The following is a 23,493-nucleotide window of genomic DNA, read 5'->3' on the forward strand; positions in this document are numbered from 1 at the left end:
GAGGCATTTCACTCACAGAGCAGAGAGCCAAAGTGAGATTTCACTACAGACTCCAGTAAGACTTTAGGACATGTCTCAGAGAGAGACATCTGCTGAGAAGTGAGCCCTGGACACGAGGCGTGGCAGACCCCTGGGCGGAGCCTACGCAAACGCAAACTGTTCGACTGATTACGTAACCCCTTCCACGACTCAAGACCGTCACTTAAAGACGTAGAACGAAACGGCTATTTCCAGTTAATACCCTGATACCTTAAGAACAGCTGGAAATGAAAGAGCCCAGTCTGACTGGGCTCTCTGAGAACATGTCGCTTCACCTCGAGGATTCTCCTGAAGAGGTCTGACAAAGCAGATAAACTCGACGTCATTCTGCAAAAACAGCTTTATCTAAATGAACCAATCTATATTATTACGTGAGTCACTAACAGTAACTAAAAGTAATACTGAGTAGATACATTAGAATTAGCATCATAAACAATAATCACCAGAAACAGAAATAAACCAATAAATAACTTAAGAGAAAAAAACATCCCTGATTTTCAACGCAGTAAGGCTCTTTCAGAGTGTGGTGACTGTGTGACTGTGAAAGTGACCAGTGTGTGTGCGTGTGAGAGTGTGTGTGTGTGTGAGAGTGTGTGTGTGTGTGTGTGAGTATGTGGGTGTGTGAGTATGTGTGTGTGTGAGTGTGTGTGAGTGTGTGTGAGAGCGTGTGTGTGAGAGCGTGTGTGTGAGTGTGTGTGTGTGAGTGTGTGTGTGTGAGTGTGTGTGTGAGAGTGTGTGTGTGAGTGTGTGTGTGTGAGTATGTGGGGGTGTGAGAGTGTGTGTGTGAGAGTGTGTGTGTGAGTATGTGGATGTGTGTGCGTGTGTGTGAGTGTGTGTGTGTGAGTGTGTGAGTGTGTGTGTGTGAGTATGTGGGGGTGTGAGAGTGTGTGTGTGAGAGTGTGTGTGTGCGTGTGTGTGTGTGTGAGTATGTGGGTGTGTGAGTGTGAGTGTGTGTGTGTGTGAGTGAGTATGTGGGTGAGTGTGTGTGTGTGGGTGTGTGGGTGTGTGTGTGTGCGAGTGTGTGTGCGGATGTGTGCGTGTATGTGCATGTGTGATGAGATCTCACCTCCCAGTCAAGGTAGTCACCAACGTCCTCAAAGTTGGTGAGCAGAGACACTGAGCAGAAGAGGCGTGGCAGCTCGTCCCTGGTCATGGGGGGAAAACGGCTGTCTTTAAGGGCACTGTGAGAAAACACACACACACACACACACACACACGCACGCGCGCAGGCGCACACGCACACGCACACGCACAGACACACACACAGACACGTTAGAAATGCAGCCCCTTCTGGACGGACTGAAAATCAGGTCAGTGAACTAAGATGCTGGTACTGGTTTTGAGTGGAAAAATGTGACATATGATGAGCAAAACACAGCTGGTTCCCATGACGACGTTTAAATACGCAACAGTCATGATCAAGTCACATTTAAAGAATGCTTAGAGACATGCCTCATCACACACGAACACACACATACACGCACGCACACACGCAGGCACGCACGCACACACACACGCACGCACACACACACACACACAGAGACCTGCCATTGAGACCACGGCACTGAAACCACTTGTTGTAAAGCACAAATTACATCTGTCTGTAACAGTACACACAGATAAAAGCAAATATCTTAACAAAACAACATACAGTCTTGGGAACAAAACACATTTTAAAGACCCAAACTCCCAAACCTGCAAAAAAAAAAAAAAAATATATATATATATATATATATATATATATATATATATATATATATATATATATATATATAACAATCAAACATCCTTGTCCAGTTCAGGCCTAGAAACTGATTCATGCCCATGTTCACCAATAGTTATGAACACACAACACACAAACACACACACACACAGACAGACACACACACACACGCACTGAGGCAGGGACCACGTCAGCACTGACAACACATGAGAGAAAGAGTCAGCATGCATTCTGGTCTCACACACACACACACACACACACACAAACACCCACACACACACACAGGGGCAGGGACCACGTCAGCACTGACAATGCATGAGAGAAAGAGTCAACATGCATTCTGGTCTGCCACACACAGACAGACAGACAGACACACACACACACACACACACACACACAGACACAGACACAAACACACTCACAAACAGGTTTAACTGGTGAGGTAAATGATGACTGTTTTGATGACATATATACACAAGTACATGCAAAATGAGAGCTAAGTACATGCAAGCATGCACACACTCTCTAATACTCACAAAGACACACACTCTCATACACACACACACGCACACGCACAAACACACACAAACACAAACACACTCTCACACACAGAGACAGAGAAAATGACACCTCGTCCAGTTAAACATAGGACTGGGCAGAATGGTGACCATAAGGGAAATCCGTAGTGACCAGGCGGTGAGGTCATCTCACACGCAGAGCAGAGAAACAGGGTCTTTAGTGTCCGCTTCTGAAACAGCCTGCTAAAGGAAGAGTCGCCTACAGCCGGAGTTCAAACAGAGTTTACATCCATACGCACAACCCACTGTCCCAACACAATCACACGTCCAGTCTGACTCATTCACAACGCAAAAACACACGCGCACACACACACACGCACACACACGGCTCCCCTCAGAGCCTCCACTGCAGTAATGTTAATTAGAGGCCATGTACACATACAATCTGATTTTCATCTGCACACACACTGAAAGAGAACCAAGAAAAATCCATCAGATATAGTTATTACAGACAAGTCAGTGTACAGTGTACATACTCTCTCTCTCTCTCTCTCACATGATTCAACGGCTGGACTCCATGACGGCTCAGAAGGGGGAGGAAGAGAGGCAGGTGTCTGCATTGACGTTCGACAACAGCCCTGACCTAATCTCTGGGCAGACCACGCCGACACCGTGAAGAACACTCCACAGACTGACGCTGATCTGCCTCCGTTTAACTACCATCTTCACGCTTTACACAACAGTGCATGTGACATGTTTGTTTTCTGTTTGTCATACCTCAAACGCCTTTAATGTTGTCTTTACGTATATAGTAATGGCAAAGCTGGTTTTACCAGTGTAACTGGGAGGCGCACTCTTGTGGCATATGAGCTTGTTACAGTCGATAACTCAGGTACCTCAGATGGTTTTCTGACCTGGTCTTTTTTAGCTTTGAGTTTTCAAACTGTTTAGAAACAGTTTCAAAACTGTATCGATTTTCTGTGCTACTGAACACAGGTGACTATGTTAGCAGCAATTTTTTAAATAAATGATTTTAGGAAGATGTAACACTCCATACTAGAGTCAACACTCTCATTGAACATTAGGCAGTTTTCATGTGATGTGTAACCAGTGATAGATTGATTCACTCAAGGCCTTGACTCTCCTTGGTGGAACTGTGTCAGAGGTAAAAGGTTAAGCTAACAGAGAGGCACAAATCAGCATCAAGACTAGAACACACTCATCAAACTAGCCAAGAGAGTACACTCACAGGCAACATCTTCACTCGAGCTTAATGAACAGTTTCAAACTTTTCTCTAACACCCCCCCTCCCCCTCCCAGGATGATAACGATTATTATTCCAGACACTGCTGCATCCAGACTGCATTAGTGCTCCTTCTCCTCATTTTCAAAGTTCATTAGATTCTAGAGACAGATTTAAACAGCGCACTGTTAACCCAAGTGGCACTCCAAAGACATCTCTATCTGACGAGGAACGACTTGTGCGTGAGTATGTGAGGTGTTTTTTTGTTTTGTTTTGTTTTTTTCCATCTGAGAGAGGAGAGCTGAGTTCTTGAGCCCTGTCCGTCTCTGTTAGCGGAGGAGGTGAAGGGGCGCAGGGAGGACAAAGTCATAGTACAGGAGTCAGCTCAGCTTCTGTTTGGATTACATCACTCCCTACGGCGTCAGGCATTTCTACACTGTAACCGCCTGTCCTTGAACCCGGCCCAGCGGCGACGTCACAGAGAGACCCTGACGGGAGGAGACAACGCGGCTGCTGGCCACGCATGTGTCACAGTCTCCGTCGTCATCACCGTCATCGTCTTCATCACTACCACCACCGAGCCAAGAATTCCTCCTGAACCATCGCAGCAGTCCAGTCCAGTCCAGTCAAATCCAGTCAGTCTGATCAACAACCCCAGATCTGCTCATTACTGGGAGAGCAGTGGAAAGTTTTTTCCTCGGGACCAGGGACAATTTCACGCGTAGCGGCTTTATAGATTGGTTAGCCCGAAAACTCATTGTCTGGGACAGTGGAATGCAGGAGCTGAGGCAACGGGCGAATGAGGGCGAGTTGGGGGGGGGGGGGGGGGGGGGGGGGGGGGGGGGGGGGGGTTGTCGCTACCTAATGACAAATGGTAGCAGGCTTGTATTTGAAACCACAGCTCACTGTGTCAGGCCGAAAGATGAATTAGCTTGTTGCTTACACCCGGTGCTTGTCCTTAAAAGTCAAAGAACAGTCTCAGGGATTTAAGACAGATTTGCGACACCAAAAACTGAAGTTACACGACAGCAACCATTTTAGCGTGCTGCACTTAGCCACAGAACTGAAGTTTAGGGACGACACCTTGACATAAACGCACGGTAAGCTGTAAGGTAATGTGCAGATCACTGTGCCTGCAAAGTGATAGAACTCATTTGACTAGAAGCAGGTGGGTGTGCTAACTTTGCAAGAAGAGTTAGCGTACCGCCTCTGCCCGGACTCACACCCCAAACTGGTTGACACCGAAGGCAGATTTCTCGCGTCGCCAGCGACTGTTTTCCGACGGCTAAATCCCACAGTCCCTCAACGGCAAGAAATCCGAAACGTTTCCAAATTACAGCCGTTTTCTTTGCCAGCTAAAGGGGGGGAAAAAAAAAACACACACCATATGTTCCGAGGAGTCTGCTCCAGATTCGAAAATAAAAGGTGAAATGTACCACTGCGAATAATTTCACGGGAGAAGGGCCAAACTAAAGGTAGGAAAATGACAGCTCGCCAACGTGCAAGTCTGGATGATCCAATACAATGTGATGAGTATAAACACCAAACGTCTCTTTCAAAAGGTGCAATACCACTCTATAGTATAGAGCATCTACACAGGACTAAACAGAACGCAGATGACGGCAATCAATGTTTACGGAAGATGGCCACTTTAGCGCCTGTGGCCGCCGTCGTTCCGTTCCGAGCTTAGGCCTGGCTCCCGTCTAGTCAGACAGCGCGAGATCTTCTGATGTAGGAGAGAATCCCACTTACACTGCAGGTATGAGTGCTGACCGTGACAAAAGCTAATTAAACGAGACAGGAGACTAAATACAGACACACACACACACACCAATGTCCATCCATGCAGGAGAGGACCTTGAGACATCTCTGTAGGGATAGAGAGAGCTGTGAGGACAGTTAATTTTCATCCTCCACAGGTGTCCACATGACCAAGATATCTTTGTCCTGACCTCTGAAACCAGGGGCCTGTGTCCTGACCTCTGAAACCAGGGGCTTAGGAATTCTGACTTTACTCAACAGTTGACAGGCCTTTGTCAATGACAGTAGCTGTGACTCATTGATTTACCATTCAGGGGTGGGGGGGGTGCCGGGGGTGGGGGGTGGGAGCAGAGTCATTAGTATTATCTGCTCACACAGCAAGCTGAAAAGCTCTGTTCACTATTCCATGACACAATTAGAACAAGAACTAAGCTTCAGCTACACTGTCTCCTACCATCGATTCTTCTCCTGTGTTGGAACAAAAACCCTAATACATAATTTGGTTAAGACAGCAGCCAGAAATAGGCTACACTTGCATTACAAATGCGCGGTGGAATACGCAGTGTTTACCCTCCGTTGTTTTTCTAGACTGATCTAAGACTCGCAGAGTGGATAATCCTAAATGAGACTGTATTGTCCCACCTTGCAGTGAATGGGGATCCCTGTTACAATAATGTGTCACTGTAGTTCTGCCCTAAGCCTTCACTGGAAGGATGGGCAGTGCTATTTTACTGCAGGAGTTCCCCAGGGCTCAGTGTGTGGTCCAATAGCTTTCTGTCCTCTCCCCTCTGCATGCTCAATAATCACTTTTCTCTTCTCAGTTGGAGATAATTCTCTTACTTACACCTGAAGTAAAAGGTATTGCTGCCGTACATCAGAGCCCCTTTAGCAGACATCTCATCTCATTAAAGACAAATCGGGCCCCAAAAAGGAACTCTTGACAAGCCTGGGCTCACAGTAAAGTATCTCTGTCAGCCTGAAGATTTCCAGCATTCACTATTATAGTCAGGCCCCTGAGCATGTGTTAACACACAGCAACCCTACACAGCCGTACACTTCTTTTGCAATCAAAGGCTATTATTCAAAACAGCTGGGAGTCCATACTATGCAATGTACGTTGCTATTTTTGATTGTGTTCTCAGGATATGCTGTTCTTTCTTGTTGTTTTGTTTTTAAATAGAAACACTTTATTTCAAATTGTTCCTTGATTACAACCTACTCACAACAAAACTCCTTGTGTCAAAAAAAAAAAAAAAAATTACCCATGATTCATTTGACTTTTACATCATTTCAGTCATGGAGCTTCTGGCAAATATCAATGCAAAATCCAAACTCTCAGACTATCAGTCTGAAAGCTGATCACCGTTTTTTTGTGTTGTTTTTGGTTTTTTTCCCCCCAACATTGTATTATTTCACCAAACCAGAGGGTGATGACTCTTCAGTGATCACAAACAAACACATTACAATTAACAAAATGCCAATTATCCGCTGAGAACATTAACCTCTGAAACAGCGCTCTGAGTGCCGCGGTTAATGCAGAGCTCTCTGAGCTTAGTCACAGGTTTTGTCACGTTTGGGACGAACACCGTTGGAGTCGTCTCCGGAGAAGTTTTGTCGTGACAACAGTTAACAGTTAAAATGCATTTACTGGCCTACGCTCCGTAGTCACGGCCACCGTCATCAGCTCCAGTCTCGCGACAGCCTTTTTACGTTCCGTTAAACTACACATGTCGATTACTTGGCCGCTCCCAATGAATTCAAAATGGGGTTTTTTAACAGCGGCATAAAATGTTTTATCTTCGCCTGGTTAAGGTTAATTAACATTGTCAAACCAGCTAGCATTTACCTTTAAAATATACAATGAAACAAACAGATCAAACTAAACTAGATCTCTTGAGTTGAGGGCAGTTTTGGAATGTTTCTTTCATATACCTGGCAGCGAGCGTGTTTCAGTACATGATCTGAATGAGGAGGGGCGTGTGTTGTCCTTGGAGGTCCACTTTACCTTAAGAGCACTTAAATCAGTTCCCAGGTTTCACAACCCTGCCTCGTAGAGCTAACGGGCTGAGACATGGCTCTCCCCAGACAGCGAAAAGGTGACAATCCAACTTTTAACTGATCTTTTCTTTCTTTTCTTGCTCCCTGTCTCATTAACGTCCCCCACCCCACCCCCACCCACCCTTTTCCCCTAAGAAACAATTAACCGGATCACACCGGAACGGTTTTCCTCCACTGGGGTGTATGCGTTAGGACGGATCCATATAGCAGAAAGACTGATCTGGGCCTGAGGGAAGGAGGGGGGGGGGAGGGGGGTTGCTCTTAGAAACAGATCTGTTGTTTAATATCTCAAATCTAAGCACTCAAAAAACAACAACAACAACAACAACAAAACTCCACACACATCAAATTCTAGTGACCTGTAAGCAAACTTCGATCAGGCAGTCAAAATTAAAGAGACTGTGCAAGGTGACAAAAAAAAACCCTCATGTGCAAGAAATGGATTCACACCGAAAAACACAACATGAACGTGTGGCAAACATAGGTATGTTAAGGAAAAGAACACCACCTCAAAACACAAAGACAAAAAAGACCAAAATGAGACGTCCATTTCTCAAACTAAAAGAGGCAGGGTAAACCTCTTTTTTTTTTGGCAGGATTCTCTCAAATATTTGAACAACCCATGTCTCCCAACTCTTACTCATAAACTGGATAATTAGGAGACAATAGAAAAGTTGTTTGAATAGCGGTAACCAGCTATCTGGCCCGCAAATCCATGCCTACATCAAAAGCACTGAGATATGTGGACGCTGGAGATTTTGGCCTTTTTCCAACAAACAGGCCTCCAAGGCTTTCACCATCGAGAGGCCCCTCCCTTCACAGTTATTCTCCCTGTCTGGGTCTTCTAACACCCCCACCCCCACCCCCACCCAAAAAAGAAGCAGGAGCTGTAAATTGCTCAGCTAAATAAATTGGAATTGTACCGAGCATTTTATCAACTACTGAAGGTCAGGGAACTCAGCACTGGATGGCACGGTCGTGCCATTTTTAGAAATTAACTGGTCTCCCAACATGGCCACTGGAATGCGATGGGTTGAGGAAGCCAAACAATGTGTTCCCAGAAAAACATCTAAAAGCAAAATATTTCCAATGGCCAGCCCTTACCCTGACACAGACATGGAGTCTCCAGACCCAACACCGAAGGAAGTTCCAAAAGGGAGAATGTGTGGTTTTGTTACACTAGAGTATCCCAATTAATTAGAAAGTCTTTTGTGCAGTATCAAGACAGTATTTATCTAATTTATTCCCATTTATTGTGCTGGGGGGCGGGGGCGGTTTGGTTTACACAAACGAAATTTGTCAGCGTGCCACTGTAGAAGATTAGATTTCCTAAGATCTTCCCAAATGCTTAAGTAAGCACAGACATCAAATCAAACAACATTAATGATACCAAATAAGAACTAATTCCAAATGAACATTTTTTTTTTTTCTAAAAAAAATCCTTCTAAATTCCTTTCTTTTTTTACCTGTCCAAATTTAATATCCGTAAAAAAAAAAGTTGGATTGAGCATTTCTCTTTAATTTATATTCAAAATAAACATTTCTGTCTTAAACCTAAAACCCTATACAAAAACACAAACACACACACAAAGATGTTCTCATGCTTACACACACACACACACACACACACACACACACTCCCTCTGTTTTTCATGCAATAAAAGCTATCCTTTCCTTTGAGTGCTGTTCAAACAGAGAGGCAGTAATGTACCCAGTGAACTTGGCATTTGCAAAGCTTTTGGGCTGTTTTGGTTTATGACCTACCCTATAGGCCTCGGTGTAGGATCACCCTAGCAACAGCCTCGGCCAATGGAATGCCGGCAAGAGCTTAAACATGCAGCCAATGGCAACGGGTGTTCCAGATGTCTGCCTGTGAGAGCAGAGGCAGCTCAGCAGTGCAAGCGTATCACTCCTCCTCTTACAGTGTGGGTTTTTTTTTCCCCCCATCCACCTGGCTAGCCTCTCGCTCACATGCACACACACACACACACACTGGGTTTGGGTCATTTCCTGATCTGAACTCAATGTAACTGCAGTGGAAGAAACAAGATGGTGACGGTGGGGTGGGGGGGGGGGGGGGGGGTGACACAGCTATCTTCAGCATCCTCAACTGCTGCAGCACATTTTTTTTGTTGTTGTTTTGATTTTTCGGGGGGGGGGGGGGCAGAAAGGGAAAAAAAAAAAGAAGAAAACAGATGACGAGCTGAGACAGCTTTGAGGAATATTCACTGAAACGGGCTCAGGAATCCTCAGATCCCAGCACGTCAGCCGCGGCGTTGCCTCTCTGCTGTCAGGTGTAGCCATCACACGCGCGTCACGTTTTACGCGTCGGGGCTACGCGCGCGGTACGAGGATGACAGGAAGTCCCAGAGGAAACCCAAACAGACGACAGAGCTGAGGAACAGACACACGCTTTCCTCCCGCCCGCCGTTCCAGCGTTCTCTGTCTCTCTCTCTCTTTCTCTCTGCTTCTCAACTCTCCACCATGCACCCCACAACTTTGGGGGGGGGGGGGGGGGGGGGGGGGGGGCTGTTGTTCTCTGAAATACCCTTCGGTAAACGGGCTGGGAAATGCCAAGAGCGCCCTGTCGACTTTCCCCACGCGGGAAGACACCCTTCCTGCCAAACAAATTTAGCCTTTTGCTATTTTTTAACGCTTAACAAAAAAAAAAAAAAAGTCATGCAAACAAACAGAAACACAAACTGTCCTAGGACATACATGCCTCAAAGCCCTACTAAAAAAGAAAAAAAAAAAAAAGCAAACTCGCAAAAGCACGATTTCAGGAGTAATTCATTTCGTCTGAAGCCACAAAAATGGACAAGATCCAATAAATGACTCTGTTCCTAAGATGTATAAAAATAAATAAAGTAACACAATTAATTTGCACTGAAATATAATGCTGGCCAAAAAATATTAATCTAATGATTTATCTTCCTTAATTTAAAGTGATCCATCATTTGGTTTGGTTTTTTTGCCTAATAATTTAACGCCTAATAATTTCAGCTGTCCCTTGTTTCATTTCATCCGCACCAGTTTTATTTTGTCGCGCGTTTCAAATGCATGCCATCTCATTCATTCACGAACAGTCTGTCTTTTTGCGTAGCTTAGAGCGTGTACAAACTGCCCTGAAGAAGTTAGTGACAAACTGCCGACGCTCCTCATCATCTAAAGGCGCGAAACGCATCCAAAATCTTGAACGATACATGACGATAAACTCAGACTGGACGTGCTCCCTAATGAAGACTGTATGGACATATCACCACTAGCATACAGGCACAGTCAAGTCCACTAGCATACAAGCACAGTAAAGTCCACAGAGAGCTTAGGTGCAGAACGTACGTAATGTAGTTAGTTAGTTAGTACATTACAGATGGCCTTATTAGAAGTCAATTAGGAGAACCGCAGAGCAGAGATAGAGCAGATTTCCATTGGCAGGAAAACATGAAGCACATTAAGACCCATGGCTTTGTGTATCTAAACACAAGCCAGACATTCCTATCACTGACAAGGAAACAGCCCATTAGTCATCATTCTAACGTGCTGATCCACTGGAGGGGAGGGGTGGGTTGAATGACTCCAGAAATACTGCACTCTCATTGGATTAAAACGTGTTTCTACTCCGTCTAAATAAATCCCACGCAAAAAAAAAAATCTCAGCGACAAGGTTATTGGTGTGAAATGTTTCCATATTATGTCCAGTGAAACACCACAGCAACCTGGTGTAAGAGTTTGAAAAAAGATTTAAAAAAATTAAGAACATTCCAGTGTCCTGACCCAGCACCTACAGCTAACAGTCACGGCTGTCTCCATTCCTACCCCAATCCAAACCAACAGATTTCCCTCAATTAGATTACCGATGTTTGGGAGGAGATGACACTTTTAGGCAACACCTGCCAAGATTCACACCACATCTGGGACATGAAGTGGGGAGAAAAAGTACTTCTGAAGTCACTGTGCAAATTTTTGAAGTCAGGCCACCAGAAAGAACCAAGCTCCAATCAGACTGCACGTACCATACACAGAATTTCATTTAAACACTTTTAGAATGATTCTCTACATTTAGGCATATTTAAACAAATCTAGAATGATTCTCTACATTTAGGCTTATTTAAACAAATCTAGAATGATTCTCTACATTTAGCCTGATCTAAATTAATCTAGAATGACCATCTACCTTTAGTCTCATTTAAACAAATCTAGAATGATCATCTACCTTCAGGCTTATTTAAAGGAATCTAGAATGATCATCTACCCTTAGCCTCATTTAAATGAATCGAGAATGATTCTCTACATTTAGCCTCATTTAAATAACCTAGAAAGATTCTTTACCTTCAGACTCATTTAATCGAATCTAGAATGATTCTCTACATTTAGACTCATTTAAATAAATCTAGAATGACACTCCTGTATGCTAGGTGTGTAATACGTCACCACATAAACATTCCGCTCACACAGTTTCTACTTCTCCACTTTCACTGCTTTGTTTGACTAATTCCCTAAAGTGCTTAGTCTTGAAAGATTACATTAGCTAAAAATGTAATTTGTGATGTGAGGTAATGCCTTTTCCATTCAGGAAAACATGCGCGTTCACATTCTCCTATTATCTGAAGACTAACACTAACATTTCTTTAGATTTGCTAGTGTAGCTGATCCTGTTTACACGCTTTAATAAGCGACTGGTGACAGGCAGATGAGTGTTTAGCCAGGGAATGACGCTTTTTTTTTTTTCCCTTCGGCTGGAGAATAGAGGCCAACCCTTTTTTGTGGTAAATGAGCTCATCACAGGTGGGAGTAGTGAGTACGTGAATAACTGAGTCCCTCCTTTTTTTTCCGGGGGGGGGGGGTGTTAAGTGTAATTGTCCAGCATCTGTGGGATTCAAGCCCATTTGAATGACGTCCTCATGTTTTCTGTGGGAAACACATAATGTCCTATATAGACTATTTTCCTCCATGACAGGCGTAGCTGAGCAGACCAGACATCAGTCAATGATGAATTTTTTTTTTTTTTTGTTAAAAAATGAGGGTGTGTGTGGACCGGGGGGGTGTTACTTAGGGCATATTCCCTTTCCAAGTCATGAGGCCAATTTCATGGGGGGGGGGTGTATGTGCGTGTGTGTATGTGTGTGTATGTGTGTGTATGTGTGTGTGTGTTTACCTGGTAAGGGTGTACTCCCTGAGTCCTGAGTGCAGGTTCATGGCAGAAAAAGTTCCTATACAACCCCTCAGCCGCTTGTCCCGGCCAATTTTCCATGTGACAAACAGCGGGCTGTGAGGAGGGGAAGACAAAAAGAAAGAGAGAGAGACATTAAAGAACAAATATTTGAGAGAAAGACAAACAGAGAGAGAGAGAGAGAGACGTTAGCAGAAGGCTTCAGCTGCATATCATTACTATTACCATACAGCAATGCAGGGACATGAATGTAGGTCAATCCTGATCCATAAATGAATGCAGTGTTTTAATCATTTAAAAACACTTTGGAGATCCACGTTAACATTAAACTGTGAATTCTCACTATGATTTCTGTTAAGAAACGCTGGGCTCAGCTGTGTTGCCTGTAAACAGTGACTGCGCTGTGTAGGCACTGAACCACAATTCTGGTAGAACTCCAATGAACGTGTTAACACTTTGGTGTTGGAATGACGTTATATATACCACGTGAATGTGTTAACCGTACATTTCTTTAGGGAAAAAAAAACAAAACAAAAAAAACCATGAGGGAGTGTGATCTTGCTCTTAGCCCCAGGTACTGACAGATTTGTGAAGTGTTTCTCATTAGCAGTGAATCAGCATTGACGGCTACAGAAGCATCTGTTGAGTGCGTGGTCCCGGTTCCAGTTGGCTACGCAGCCAAACAGGGCTCGGTTCGGTTTCGGAGGAACCACCACGACGGTACGGGCATTTCCGCGGCCCTGGCTGAGCCGAAGGACGACCTTAAAACAGGCACGCAAACGCATGGCACTACAGCTGGGCCAGAGGAGACGAGTGGAATGCCCTTTTTTTTTTTTTTTCTGATAACCTATCGCCGCCCTCGTGCACGCCAGCACAACCCGAGGGTATGCTAACATGAGCCGAAAACACACGCAAGGCGTGTGTGTGTGTCTGAACACACGTGACCTAAAGGTAACTGAAATCTCCTTGTGCAATTAATCACCTAAAAGCTAGACAGCCAGACCTGCGCCCCAACCCACCCCATAAAATCACTTTAAGCCACGGCTTTGCACCTTTCCAAACAACCTGAGCGATCAAGCGCTGATCCGTCTTTCCACAGTCAACTCTCACCAAGAGAGAAGGAATACATTTCTCTCTGTCTGTTTAACTTTTACAAAGAGATCGTCTCTTGAGTTGGCTGAATCCAAGTGCTAAAGCTCCGCGTGTTGAATTCTCAGCGATTAGCAGAGAGAAGAGAAATCTCTCAGAAAAGGAAATAGAGATGTGTACAGATCAATAAAAAGCCAAAACAACCCTCTCCTTTGGCTTGAAAATGGAGAACGGGTTTTGGTTTGCTCCCAACAGCCAGTGCGTGAGAGAGTAGATACTTCACACACTCAGAGGAGGTCATCATTACCATGAATCACTCACACACACACACACACACACACACACACGTGTCTATCTTAACCTCTGGTGAGAACACACGCAGTCACACTTAGCGATATCTATGACAACCGTAATGGCTTTGACTCTGCGTGCGTTACGTTCTAATGAACAACTTGAGTTCATTATGCCGCTTTTGAGGCGTGAAGGAAACCAGCTCTGTCAGGCAGAGGTCTGCACACAAGCCTCCAAAACTGACTTTCATGAGAACTGATCTAATCCATGTGTTATGGTCCTGTCCAGCTCTGAGACAGAGGAGGGTCTGATCATTTAAAAAAAAAGAAATAAAAAAGAGAGTGTAAGAGAGAGAGAGATATTCTTAGAAACTATGCCTCACTCACACTGAACATCTTGCATATTTAACAGACTGTGTTAGTGCGCTGACAGGGGAAAAGAAACAAAAAAAAAAAAAAAAGAAAAGAAAGAGAGAAAAATAAGACGTTTCTATATCACAGGAGTCTCAGGCACCGAGACACTCACACACTTAAAAAAAAAATCTGTCTACATTTACAGATTCCCTCCCGTCCCCCCTCTCTCAGTCTGAAAACAGACCTTGTTTAACCAGTAAGAACACTGGGGAGATCCAGTTCATGCTGGCCTCCACCCTGAACGAAGGAACGAAGGAGGGGGAGGGAGAGAAAGAGAGAGAGAGAGAGAGAGAGAGAGAGAGAGAGAGAGAGAGAGAGGATAGTCTCACTTTTCAGTATGGACTAAGACAGACAAAGAGAGACACAAGAGTGCTGGTGGAAGAGAGAGATCAGGAGAAGGGGGGGGGGGGGGGTGTCAGAGAGAACAGGATACAGGGACTGACAGCAGAGGCCTGGAGGGGGAGGGGGGGGCAGGGATGGGATTTGGGGGGGGGTGCGCTCTCAGGAATGACAGATGTCTCCGTGTTCGAAGAGGAGGGGAGAGGAGAAGGGCGTTCCACCAGATTCTGCAACATCAGCTATCAGGCGTTCCCAGAATGTCGCAGGGTAACACCGCCACGGCAGAAAAACACAGCCCCACCTCTGCCGCCCCCTCCCCCACCCCACCCAGCCCAGCCCCTTTCAAGATTAATAGCTTTTAATCTTGCCGAGAGAGCCCTTTGGCGAAAAGCGACACGTTTGGGGCCTTTACGAGGCCGGACCATAAATCTCGTCTGGAAAAGGAGGAGAGGAAAACACGGGAGATGAGCGACTGAGACTCAGCCGGCAGAGAAACTGTTTGTTCTGATCCTGCAAACAACCCCCTTGACCTCTGAACATTTTAACTGCAAAACGCCACGAGGTGGCTGGCCTATAGGAAAGGCACGTCACGAGCGCTCGGGTGGGGGTGGTGGGGGAGGGGGCGTTCTGTGGGGTCGCTGCAGATGCGGGCGGGCGGAACAGGGTGGAGTCTGGGGAACCGTGGCCGGGGTCAACGGGTTTGTTGCCTAAGCAACAGCAGATCTCTGCTGATTGTTCTGAACGAAGGAGCAGACATGTCAAGGCCAGGGTTACTGTGTGTGTAATACAGGGACAGAGCAGCAAAGCTATGACACCACATGAGAGGATTAGAGAGAGAGTGAGAGAGAGAAAAGAGAGAGAGAGAAGAGTGAGTGAGTGAGAGAGAGAGAGAGAGAGAGAGAGGATAATGTACTCTGTTTCATGTCAATATCAAACATATAGTGCTAAACCAATGAAGCTGTAGTTTACAGAGAAGGACAGCGTTGTGTTCTCTCAGGTCCAGGACTACTGTACTGGTACTGTACTGTGTTCATTGTTACTCATTTGTACTAAGGTTGAGAGGTATAATGTAAAATGCTGATAATGTGCTGATAATGTGCTGATAATGTGTTTGTTTTTCAGTTAAAAGCAAATATTTAAAATTTCTCAGCTCAGTCAAGCTGCCAATCTCTTCCTCGCTCTTGAGAGCGCAGAGAGTGTGTGCGTTTGTGTACACTGTAACACATTTTTCTTTTTCCTTCCTCTGTTCATCTACGGTCCAGCCTACTAGATCGCACACACACGCGCACACACACACACACACACACACACACACACACACCCCAGCCCTACCACACGCACTCAGGTGTTAATGCCAAGCCATCAGTTCTCACAGCACTCTAGGAGAGCTGCATGCTGGGAGCTAAGAGGGAGTGCAGGAGTGTGTTTGCCAATCACTCAGCTCAGTTGCACGCCCCCCCCCCCCCTCCCCGCTTTAAACCACATTTAGGGATTGCCCTCTCTCCCTCTCTCTCCCTCCAGTGATATGGAACAGTAATCCCAAGAGCCGACTGCTACATTTCGGGACATCCCAGCTGGTCACATGTTCAGCCCCGTGCCCGCGGCCCCCCCCCCATACACACACTCACTCACACACACATCTGAACAATAGCCCATTCTGAAGAGATGAGAATCCTTCAGTCCATTACTGACACACGGTGTTGGGTATAATCAACATAATGGGTTGGGGGGGGGGGGGGGTGTCACTGTCCCACTCTCAGTGCTTGGATATCCGTCCTGGCCGACGGTAAGAACGACCAGCTCCTCTGAGAAGGGCGAGTTTGTAGGAGGATGTACAGTTTTGTGTAAGCGTTTCAGATCTGTCCAGAACGTTTAGCCCAAACCGAACCACGGCTCCTTGGAAATGTGCACTGACAGGCAACGCTGAAGAAAAAAAAAACAAACAAAAAAAAAAAACGGGGCTTTACATCCATCAAACGACAGCTACAAGCCCCAAAAAATGCCTCTCCTGCAGGTGTGGCGCGGAGGGAGATCCCTGGAGGTGCCCACGGTCGGGTCTGCTTATCTGAGCTGGCAGCATGCTGAGGGGTGAGATCCACTTTAGTAATTCACTCCTCTTCACTCCGAATCCTACACTCCCTCACAAGTATCACCTTTATGCAAATCATCTTCCAGTCTCCATGGAAGACGCAGTCACCTCTGCAAGTACCAGGACATGAGGCTACATGACTTCATTTCCAATAAATGCTCAAGAAATGTGGATTTCACACACACACACACACAAAAAGTTGAACGAGAAAAAAAAAAAAAAAACAGGGTACTTCAACTCTTTAACTGAGTATTTTTAAGTGTACGAGTTTTTCCCGAAATGTTGCACTCAACAACGTGTAAACTGGAGATGAGCATGTGTACCGGGACAAATGGTTTTACGGGTGTTTCTAACTGCCTGACCAATACGAGCTGTACTGTTTCAGTCAGCGTGAAAGAGCCAAAGGTGTAAGGTTGCCCGGGTTGTCTTGAAGTAGCCCATTCTCCAGTCAGTCAGCAAAAACCAACCAGGGAAGTCGTGTAATGGAAAATGCCAGTTTTACAGATAAGACGGAGGGAAATTACCACCGCAGAAAAGACTCCTAAGGTTTGTGATATTGCAAAATTGACAATCTGGAATGTTCTTCAGAAAAGTCTATAGCGGGCCAAGCAGGTCAAGCAAAACAGGCCACGCAGGTCAAGCAAGAAAAAATAAATGTGGAACAAAGCGGATGCAGCAGTGGCTCAGAGAAAGGGTTCCGTAAAGGTAAAGAACTAAATAACATTATTAGAATGTTACACATTTTTTAAAAAGAACACTCCAGAGTGTTGGGTGCAAATATCAAATAATCGACTGGAGACGTCGCCACGCAAACCAGAGCCGCAGAGCTGTGATGTGAAAAGCCCACGTGGGCTGTAAGAACAGATGGTCCAGCCTGGAATTTACAAATAAATGCCGAGATGATCCACAGGACTTCTGGAACGGGACGTCACGGAACGATGAGATCAAAATAAGCATCCGTTAAAGTGACAGTAAAGCTCCAAAGCTGCGAAAACGCGGAGAGCGAACAGGAACCGGCAACGGTACGGACAACCTCTCTATCAGCTAGGCATGCGGTGGATTGAACATCGCGGCTTTGGGCGTGTATGGATGTTTCTGGAATATTCTCCAAGGTGAGACAGAATACCTGAATATCGCTGTAGTGGGAACAATTCTGAGACAAAAGAAAAAGATCTTGTCTACAAAGGTGCATCCAAAAAAAAAAAAAAACAAGGTTAACTGAGACCAGTATACAGTGGGACAGTGACCCAAAACTTCACGCGTAACACACGAGATGACCAGGCGAAGGGGGAAAAGAAAAAAAAAAAAAAAAACTGTGGAAACCAGCCAATCACCTGACCCAAGTCCTACTGGGCATGCATTTCACGTGTTTTGGAGAAGAGTCGAGGGCAGAAAACGCTACCAACAGACAGCAGATTAAAGGGGCTACATCTGAAGCATGGCAAAGCATCCCCAACAAAGAAACAAGACACTCCTCCTGTGTTAAGCACGGGACTTAGGGCTAAACCTTTCATTTTTCCCGTAACGTGACTGTCTGTATACCTGCAGTCACCTAAATCGACAAAATACTAAACACAACACAGCATGTTTGTGATAGTACAATGATTATTTTTACAGAAAAAAAACCCCTAGGATTAAGAGCTGACTGGCTTTCCCTTTCAATTTGAATTTCGCCTTTTTTGTGTATCGAGCACAAAAAACGCTGATTTGGAGGAGTTGCTTTTTTTGTGACCACACTTTCAGAAGGAACTTTATTTCTGAACTCTCTCAAGTCTCAGAGGCGTCTGAACTCTTTTTTAAGTCTCGAAAGACCAGCGAGTGACCTCACCAGGTAAACTGTATTCATGTCAACCAGTGGTTGACATTTGTCCGCCAGGACAAGTGTGAAACAAAAAAAAAAAATGGTGTCACATTGTGGCCTTTCTTCCACCGTTTCTCAGGTGTCCCACTGTGACCCAGAAACCGAAAACCAGACGGCATCTCAAAGGCTTCTCCGGTTCTCCGACAGAAAGGCGAGGACCCAAACAAGATTCCTTATTGGTTCCTCACTCGCTGAATGATGCAAAGGATGCGTGACAGACCCATTCTTTACACCTAAAACTTTACAACACTGTAATTATGCCCCCCCCCCCCCCCCCCCCAAAAAAAAACCAACACAGACAAACTAAAACAGTCTGTAACTCTTTCACATTCTTTCAAATCTTGTCATGTCTCAAAACCCTCTTTCTGAGAACTGTCCTTATCAAGAGCTTACTAAAATTCAGCAAGGGCAAAAAGCAAACAAACAAATAAAAATAAAAATGAACATGATGAGAGGGGGCCGGTCAGAGATGGCATCATCCGGTCGCCCTGACGAATGGCCACGCCCTGACGCACGACCACGCCCTGTCGCATGGCCACGCCCTGACGAACGGCCACGCCCTGGGCCGCTCCGGCGGCACATCACTCCAGCGCTCACACCAGATGAACCAACTCCCTGCAACAGCACAGCAGGGTGTTGCAACTCAGAGCCAACACAGCTGTAAAAGTACAACTATCACACACACACACACACACACAGAGACAGAGTATAGTGTGATAGTATGTGGGGCAGGGGTGACTGGGCAAACTGAGTCAGGATGGAACTGGTGTTCTGATATTGATCCAACAGGGTGTCCAGTTTCTAACGTCACTCTTCACACAGGTGGAAAAAGCAGTAATGGGGTGTGTGTGTGTCGGACCTGGTTTCAGACTCAACGGGGTGCTGGCTTACGTTACCTACCTCCTAACTTTTACGACTCTTTCGGCGAAACTCGAGAGTAAAACACAGCAAGTTTCCCCTTGAACCAAACAGAACCCACACGCCCAGGTAACAGAGAACGCGGGCGAAAGATGTTTTCTAAACGATCGGTGGCTAAGATAAAGAAAACTAAACCTTACCTCTGTGTCCAGATTGGCCTGTTCTACACTGGGGCAGACAGAAAAATTAAATAAAGAAAGAAATAAAGAAATAAAATCAGACAGCTGGATACCCATTAATATTGAATCAGGAGGGGTTTTTTTTTCCTCCAGCCTTGTGGTGAGTGGAGATGGTGCCTGACTGACTGGAACAGATCCAGCTTATCAGCTCATATAATTCTTGCTTCAGGCTACTGCACACTCAACCTCACTCCGCTCCTAATGCCGTCTTGTGTGGGGTTTTTTTTTTTTTTTTGGGGGGGGGGGGGGGGGTGCTGAGGATAAAGTGAGTAGGAGTGGATTTAGAGAGAATTTGGAGGATGACTGGCAGGAAATGAAGTCACTGGGAAAGCCCACAGTAATAGGCTGAAAGCGCCAGCCCACGCCCGCCTTTGCTCCGCCTACTTGTTGTAATCACGGTCTCTCTTTTTTTTTCTTTTCTTTTTTATGAATAAATGAAAAGTGACCTAATTTTCTTTTTTTTTTTTTAATTATTTATATCGGTGACAAGAGTCAATATATAGGCTGTTTTTTTTTTCTCCCCCAGCCCATGTATGAATGGACATTTTCTGTGTAATGTAATTACTGATGACAATGTAAGTAGCTTATGAAAGATTAGACCATTGGCAAAGGGAGGTTTTGCCCTTCCACAGTTCAACACCTGTTTGTCAGAAGAAAGAGAAGGAAAGTTCAATAAGCACATGTCTGGCCTGCAGGATCTGAGGTCACCCTCCCTCTCCATATGTCTGAGCCCTGTGCTCAGCTCGGACCAAAATAACAGCAGAAAAGAGATGATTTTACTGTGGCAGCTAGTGAACGGTTCACACTCGTCTGTGATAGGTGGAGGGGCGTGGCTTCAGACACTCTAGAGCAGACACTGAAACCTTGTGAAGCAACACACACACACACACACGTATATATACATATACATACATACATATATATGTGTGCGTGTATGTATATATACAGATACACACACACACACACACACACATATATATATAGTATATATACACACACACACACACACACAGATATGTGTTTGTGTATGTGTGTGTGTATTTTCAGGACAAAAGTATACTTCATGGTATTCTCATTCATAGTGAACCAGACCAAAAAAAAAGATAAACCAGCAAAGTGTTGTAAAACTGAACCACAGTATGCCTAACATTGCATGTTTGTACTTAACACCACTGGTGTTAGTCACTCATTGGTATTACTAGCTAAAATGTCTCAAACTGACTGTTTCTGATACCCTAAAGTTGTCACTGACACAAACATCGCGTGTTTTGGGTTTCTGGTAGGCTTCGGCCGTTAACCCCGCCAGGGGCGGGCCGGAATGTGGGAAAGGGGAGGTTTGTGTTTGGATGTAAACAGGCCTGATGTACAGAAGCCCCTCCCCTTTCTCCCATCTGCCCCACTGTCTCTCTGAATCAGTCACATTTCCCAGCAGCACACAACCTACACTGGCCCTTAAATCCAAGGACAATACACACACACACAGAGACACGCACACACGAGCGCGCGCACACACAGACACGCACACACAGACACACGCGCGCGCACACACACACACACACACAGACACACGCGCGCACGCACACACACACACACACACAAACACACACACACACACACACACACACACAAACACACACACAGACACGCACACACACACAGACACACGCGCGCACGCACACACACACACACACACAAACACACACACACACACACACACAAACACACACACACACACAGACACACGCGTGCACGCACACACACACACACACACAAACACACACACACACACAGACACGCACACATCTAATGGATCAAAAGATTAGACTGCATCAGTGTGACCGTGGGCACCACACCCTCTCGGCCAGACCGGGCTAAGTCGCGTGGGACGGGACCAGGGCCGGGGCCAGGGACGAGGAGAACCAAGGACAGTCGCCTCCACGGATGCTTAACGGGTTGGCCGGGAGTAACGAGGAGAGAGGGGACCCGTACGGGCTCAGAGACACGCGCTGTGACTCCTGCTAACTGCCTCCAGTCTTAGCCTTACACGCCGGCTTCGCCAACGACGCCATGGTAAAAACCCTCCGAGGACCCGACCCGCTGGTTCCAGTCCGGACCAGACACATGGACGGGTGGGGGCAGGGCTCGTAGGGCAGGGATCACTGGGCACACGCACACATGCCCAGCTGTACCTCCAGAATGAACTTCTGCTGCCTACAGAAAATAACTCATAAAACAAACCCCCCCCCCCCCCCCCCTCCTCCACAACCATCTTTTTCTTTTCCTTTCCATCCTTCTACTCCTCCTTCACCCACAGAGAAAGACACACATAACCGCGAAGCTCATTTCATTATCGTCTGAAAACTCATTCATGCCGCTCAGAGGAGGAGAGAGAGAGAGAGAGAGAGAGAGAGAGAGAGAGAGAGAGAGACAGGTTTTTACTGCCCGTCTCTAGGCTTCGTTTGACATCACTACTCCTGTCGAAGGCACAGGCCGGGGGAATTGTGGGAAATCTACCTTCACTAGATCCATAGCTCCCTGCTTCTCTTTGCCAGCCTATAAATAGACAGCTAATTCAAGAAATCCCTATGCGTGTAAACTGAGACACGAAAGGGGTCACATGACTCGCTCTCAGCCAATGAAGTCGCTCTTCCTCTCACAACGTTACTAAAAAGGAGTTGTGTGACAGTGCAAGAGTGAGTGAGTGTGAGTGTGTGTGTGTGTGTGAAAGAAGCTGGGGGAGAAAGAGGGAAATAAAGAAAGAAAAGCCTGAGTAGCTCTTTGTTTTATTCTAGCTTTTATCACATGTACACTACATTCACACATTCAGCGTTAATAACAGAGAAAAATGGGGCCACGCTCTGAACTCTTGTCAGTCCTTGGGGACATGCTTCATTAACCAATATAATGGGGTTGGCTGTTATTGGGGGGGGGGTCGTGAAAAATTTAATTTTTCCAAGAGCCTCTCAGGCTTGTTGCTGACGTCAGCTAGTTAGCATAACTCGATTTGAAACACGAGACAAGCAGCAGATCCCCCCCCCCAATCTGAGGATGCGATCTGGGAACGACCGCACTGACGTCAGGAATATCGATATGTATGAAAGACTGTCATGGCCGTAGACAGCAAGGTGGATCCCAGAGGCTGACAGAGAAAGGCTTCTCCTAACGCTGAAAACAGGGTAAAAACCCAACACCACAGTACTAATAGGCTCAGACAAAATCCCTTTCATAAAAATCAATCTGTTTCATTTCTTATTCACAATGTCCAGCCACCAGCAGTATTTTTAGAATTTCACAGACAAGCAAGATCATCTGACAAAGACAAAGGTTATATGTGTGTGTGTGTGTGTGTGTGTGTGTGTGTGTGTGTGTGTGTATATATATATATATATATATACACACACACACACACATATACATACATACATAAACACACACGCACACACATATATATACATACATAAACACACACACACACATATTTACATTCACATTTTTTTTTTCTTTTCTTTGTTTTTGTTAACATTTTGATAATACTCAGCTTGTGTCCAAACATGAAGTTCACAGTTCATTTTAAATGTCACGAACCATCCGTCAGACGCATCAAAACATCTCGTGAAGAGTGTTTCTCTCTCTCTCTCTCTCTCTTATCAGAAGACAGTGAGAATTGATAAGCATATGGACATACAAACTGCTGACTAAGACGGAAAAAAAAAACGTTTGAACTCTAGTTGCTTTTTTCTTGTTTTTTTGTCTCCTGATTAGCATGAAAAATGCACGTTTTCTCAGTAAGGTCGCAGTGGGT

The 23,493-nt window shown here is 45.5% G+C and overlaps 1 protein-coding gene across 1 annotated transcript in view; it reads right to left on the reverse strand.

The window, feature by feature from the left end:
- The window catches only part of ammecr1 (AMMECR nuclear protein 1), a 36,352-nt gene that overhangs the window by 7,882 nt on the left and 4,977 nt on the right, over nucleotides 1–23,493 (reverse strand). The window contains exons 2-3 of the mRNA XM_030793411.1: nucleotides 12,498–12,608; nucleotides 1,106–1,220 (exon numbers count right to left, since the gene is read on the reverse strand). Coding sequence (XP_030649271.1) covers nucleotides 1,106–1,220; nucleotides 12,498–12,608 — 226 coding nt within the window. The remainder of the gene's footprint in view (nucleotides 1–1,105; nucleotides 1,221–12,497; nucleotides 12,609–23,493) is intronic.

The sequence above is a fragment of the Chanos chanos genome, chromosome 16 (assembly GCF_902362185.1).
Source record: "Chanos chanos chromosome 16, fChaCha1.1, whole genome shotgun sequence".
Classification (NCBI taxonomy): domain Eukaryota; kingdom Metazoa; phylum Chordata; class Actinopteri; order Gonorynchiformes; family Chanidae; genus Chanos; species Chanos chanos.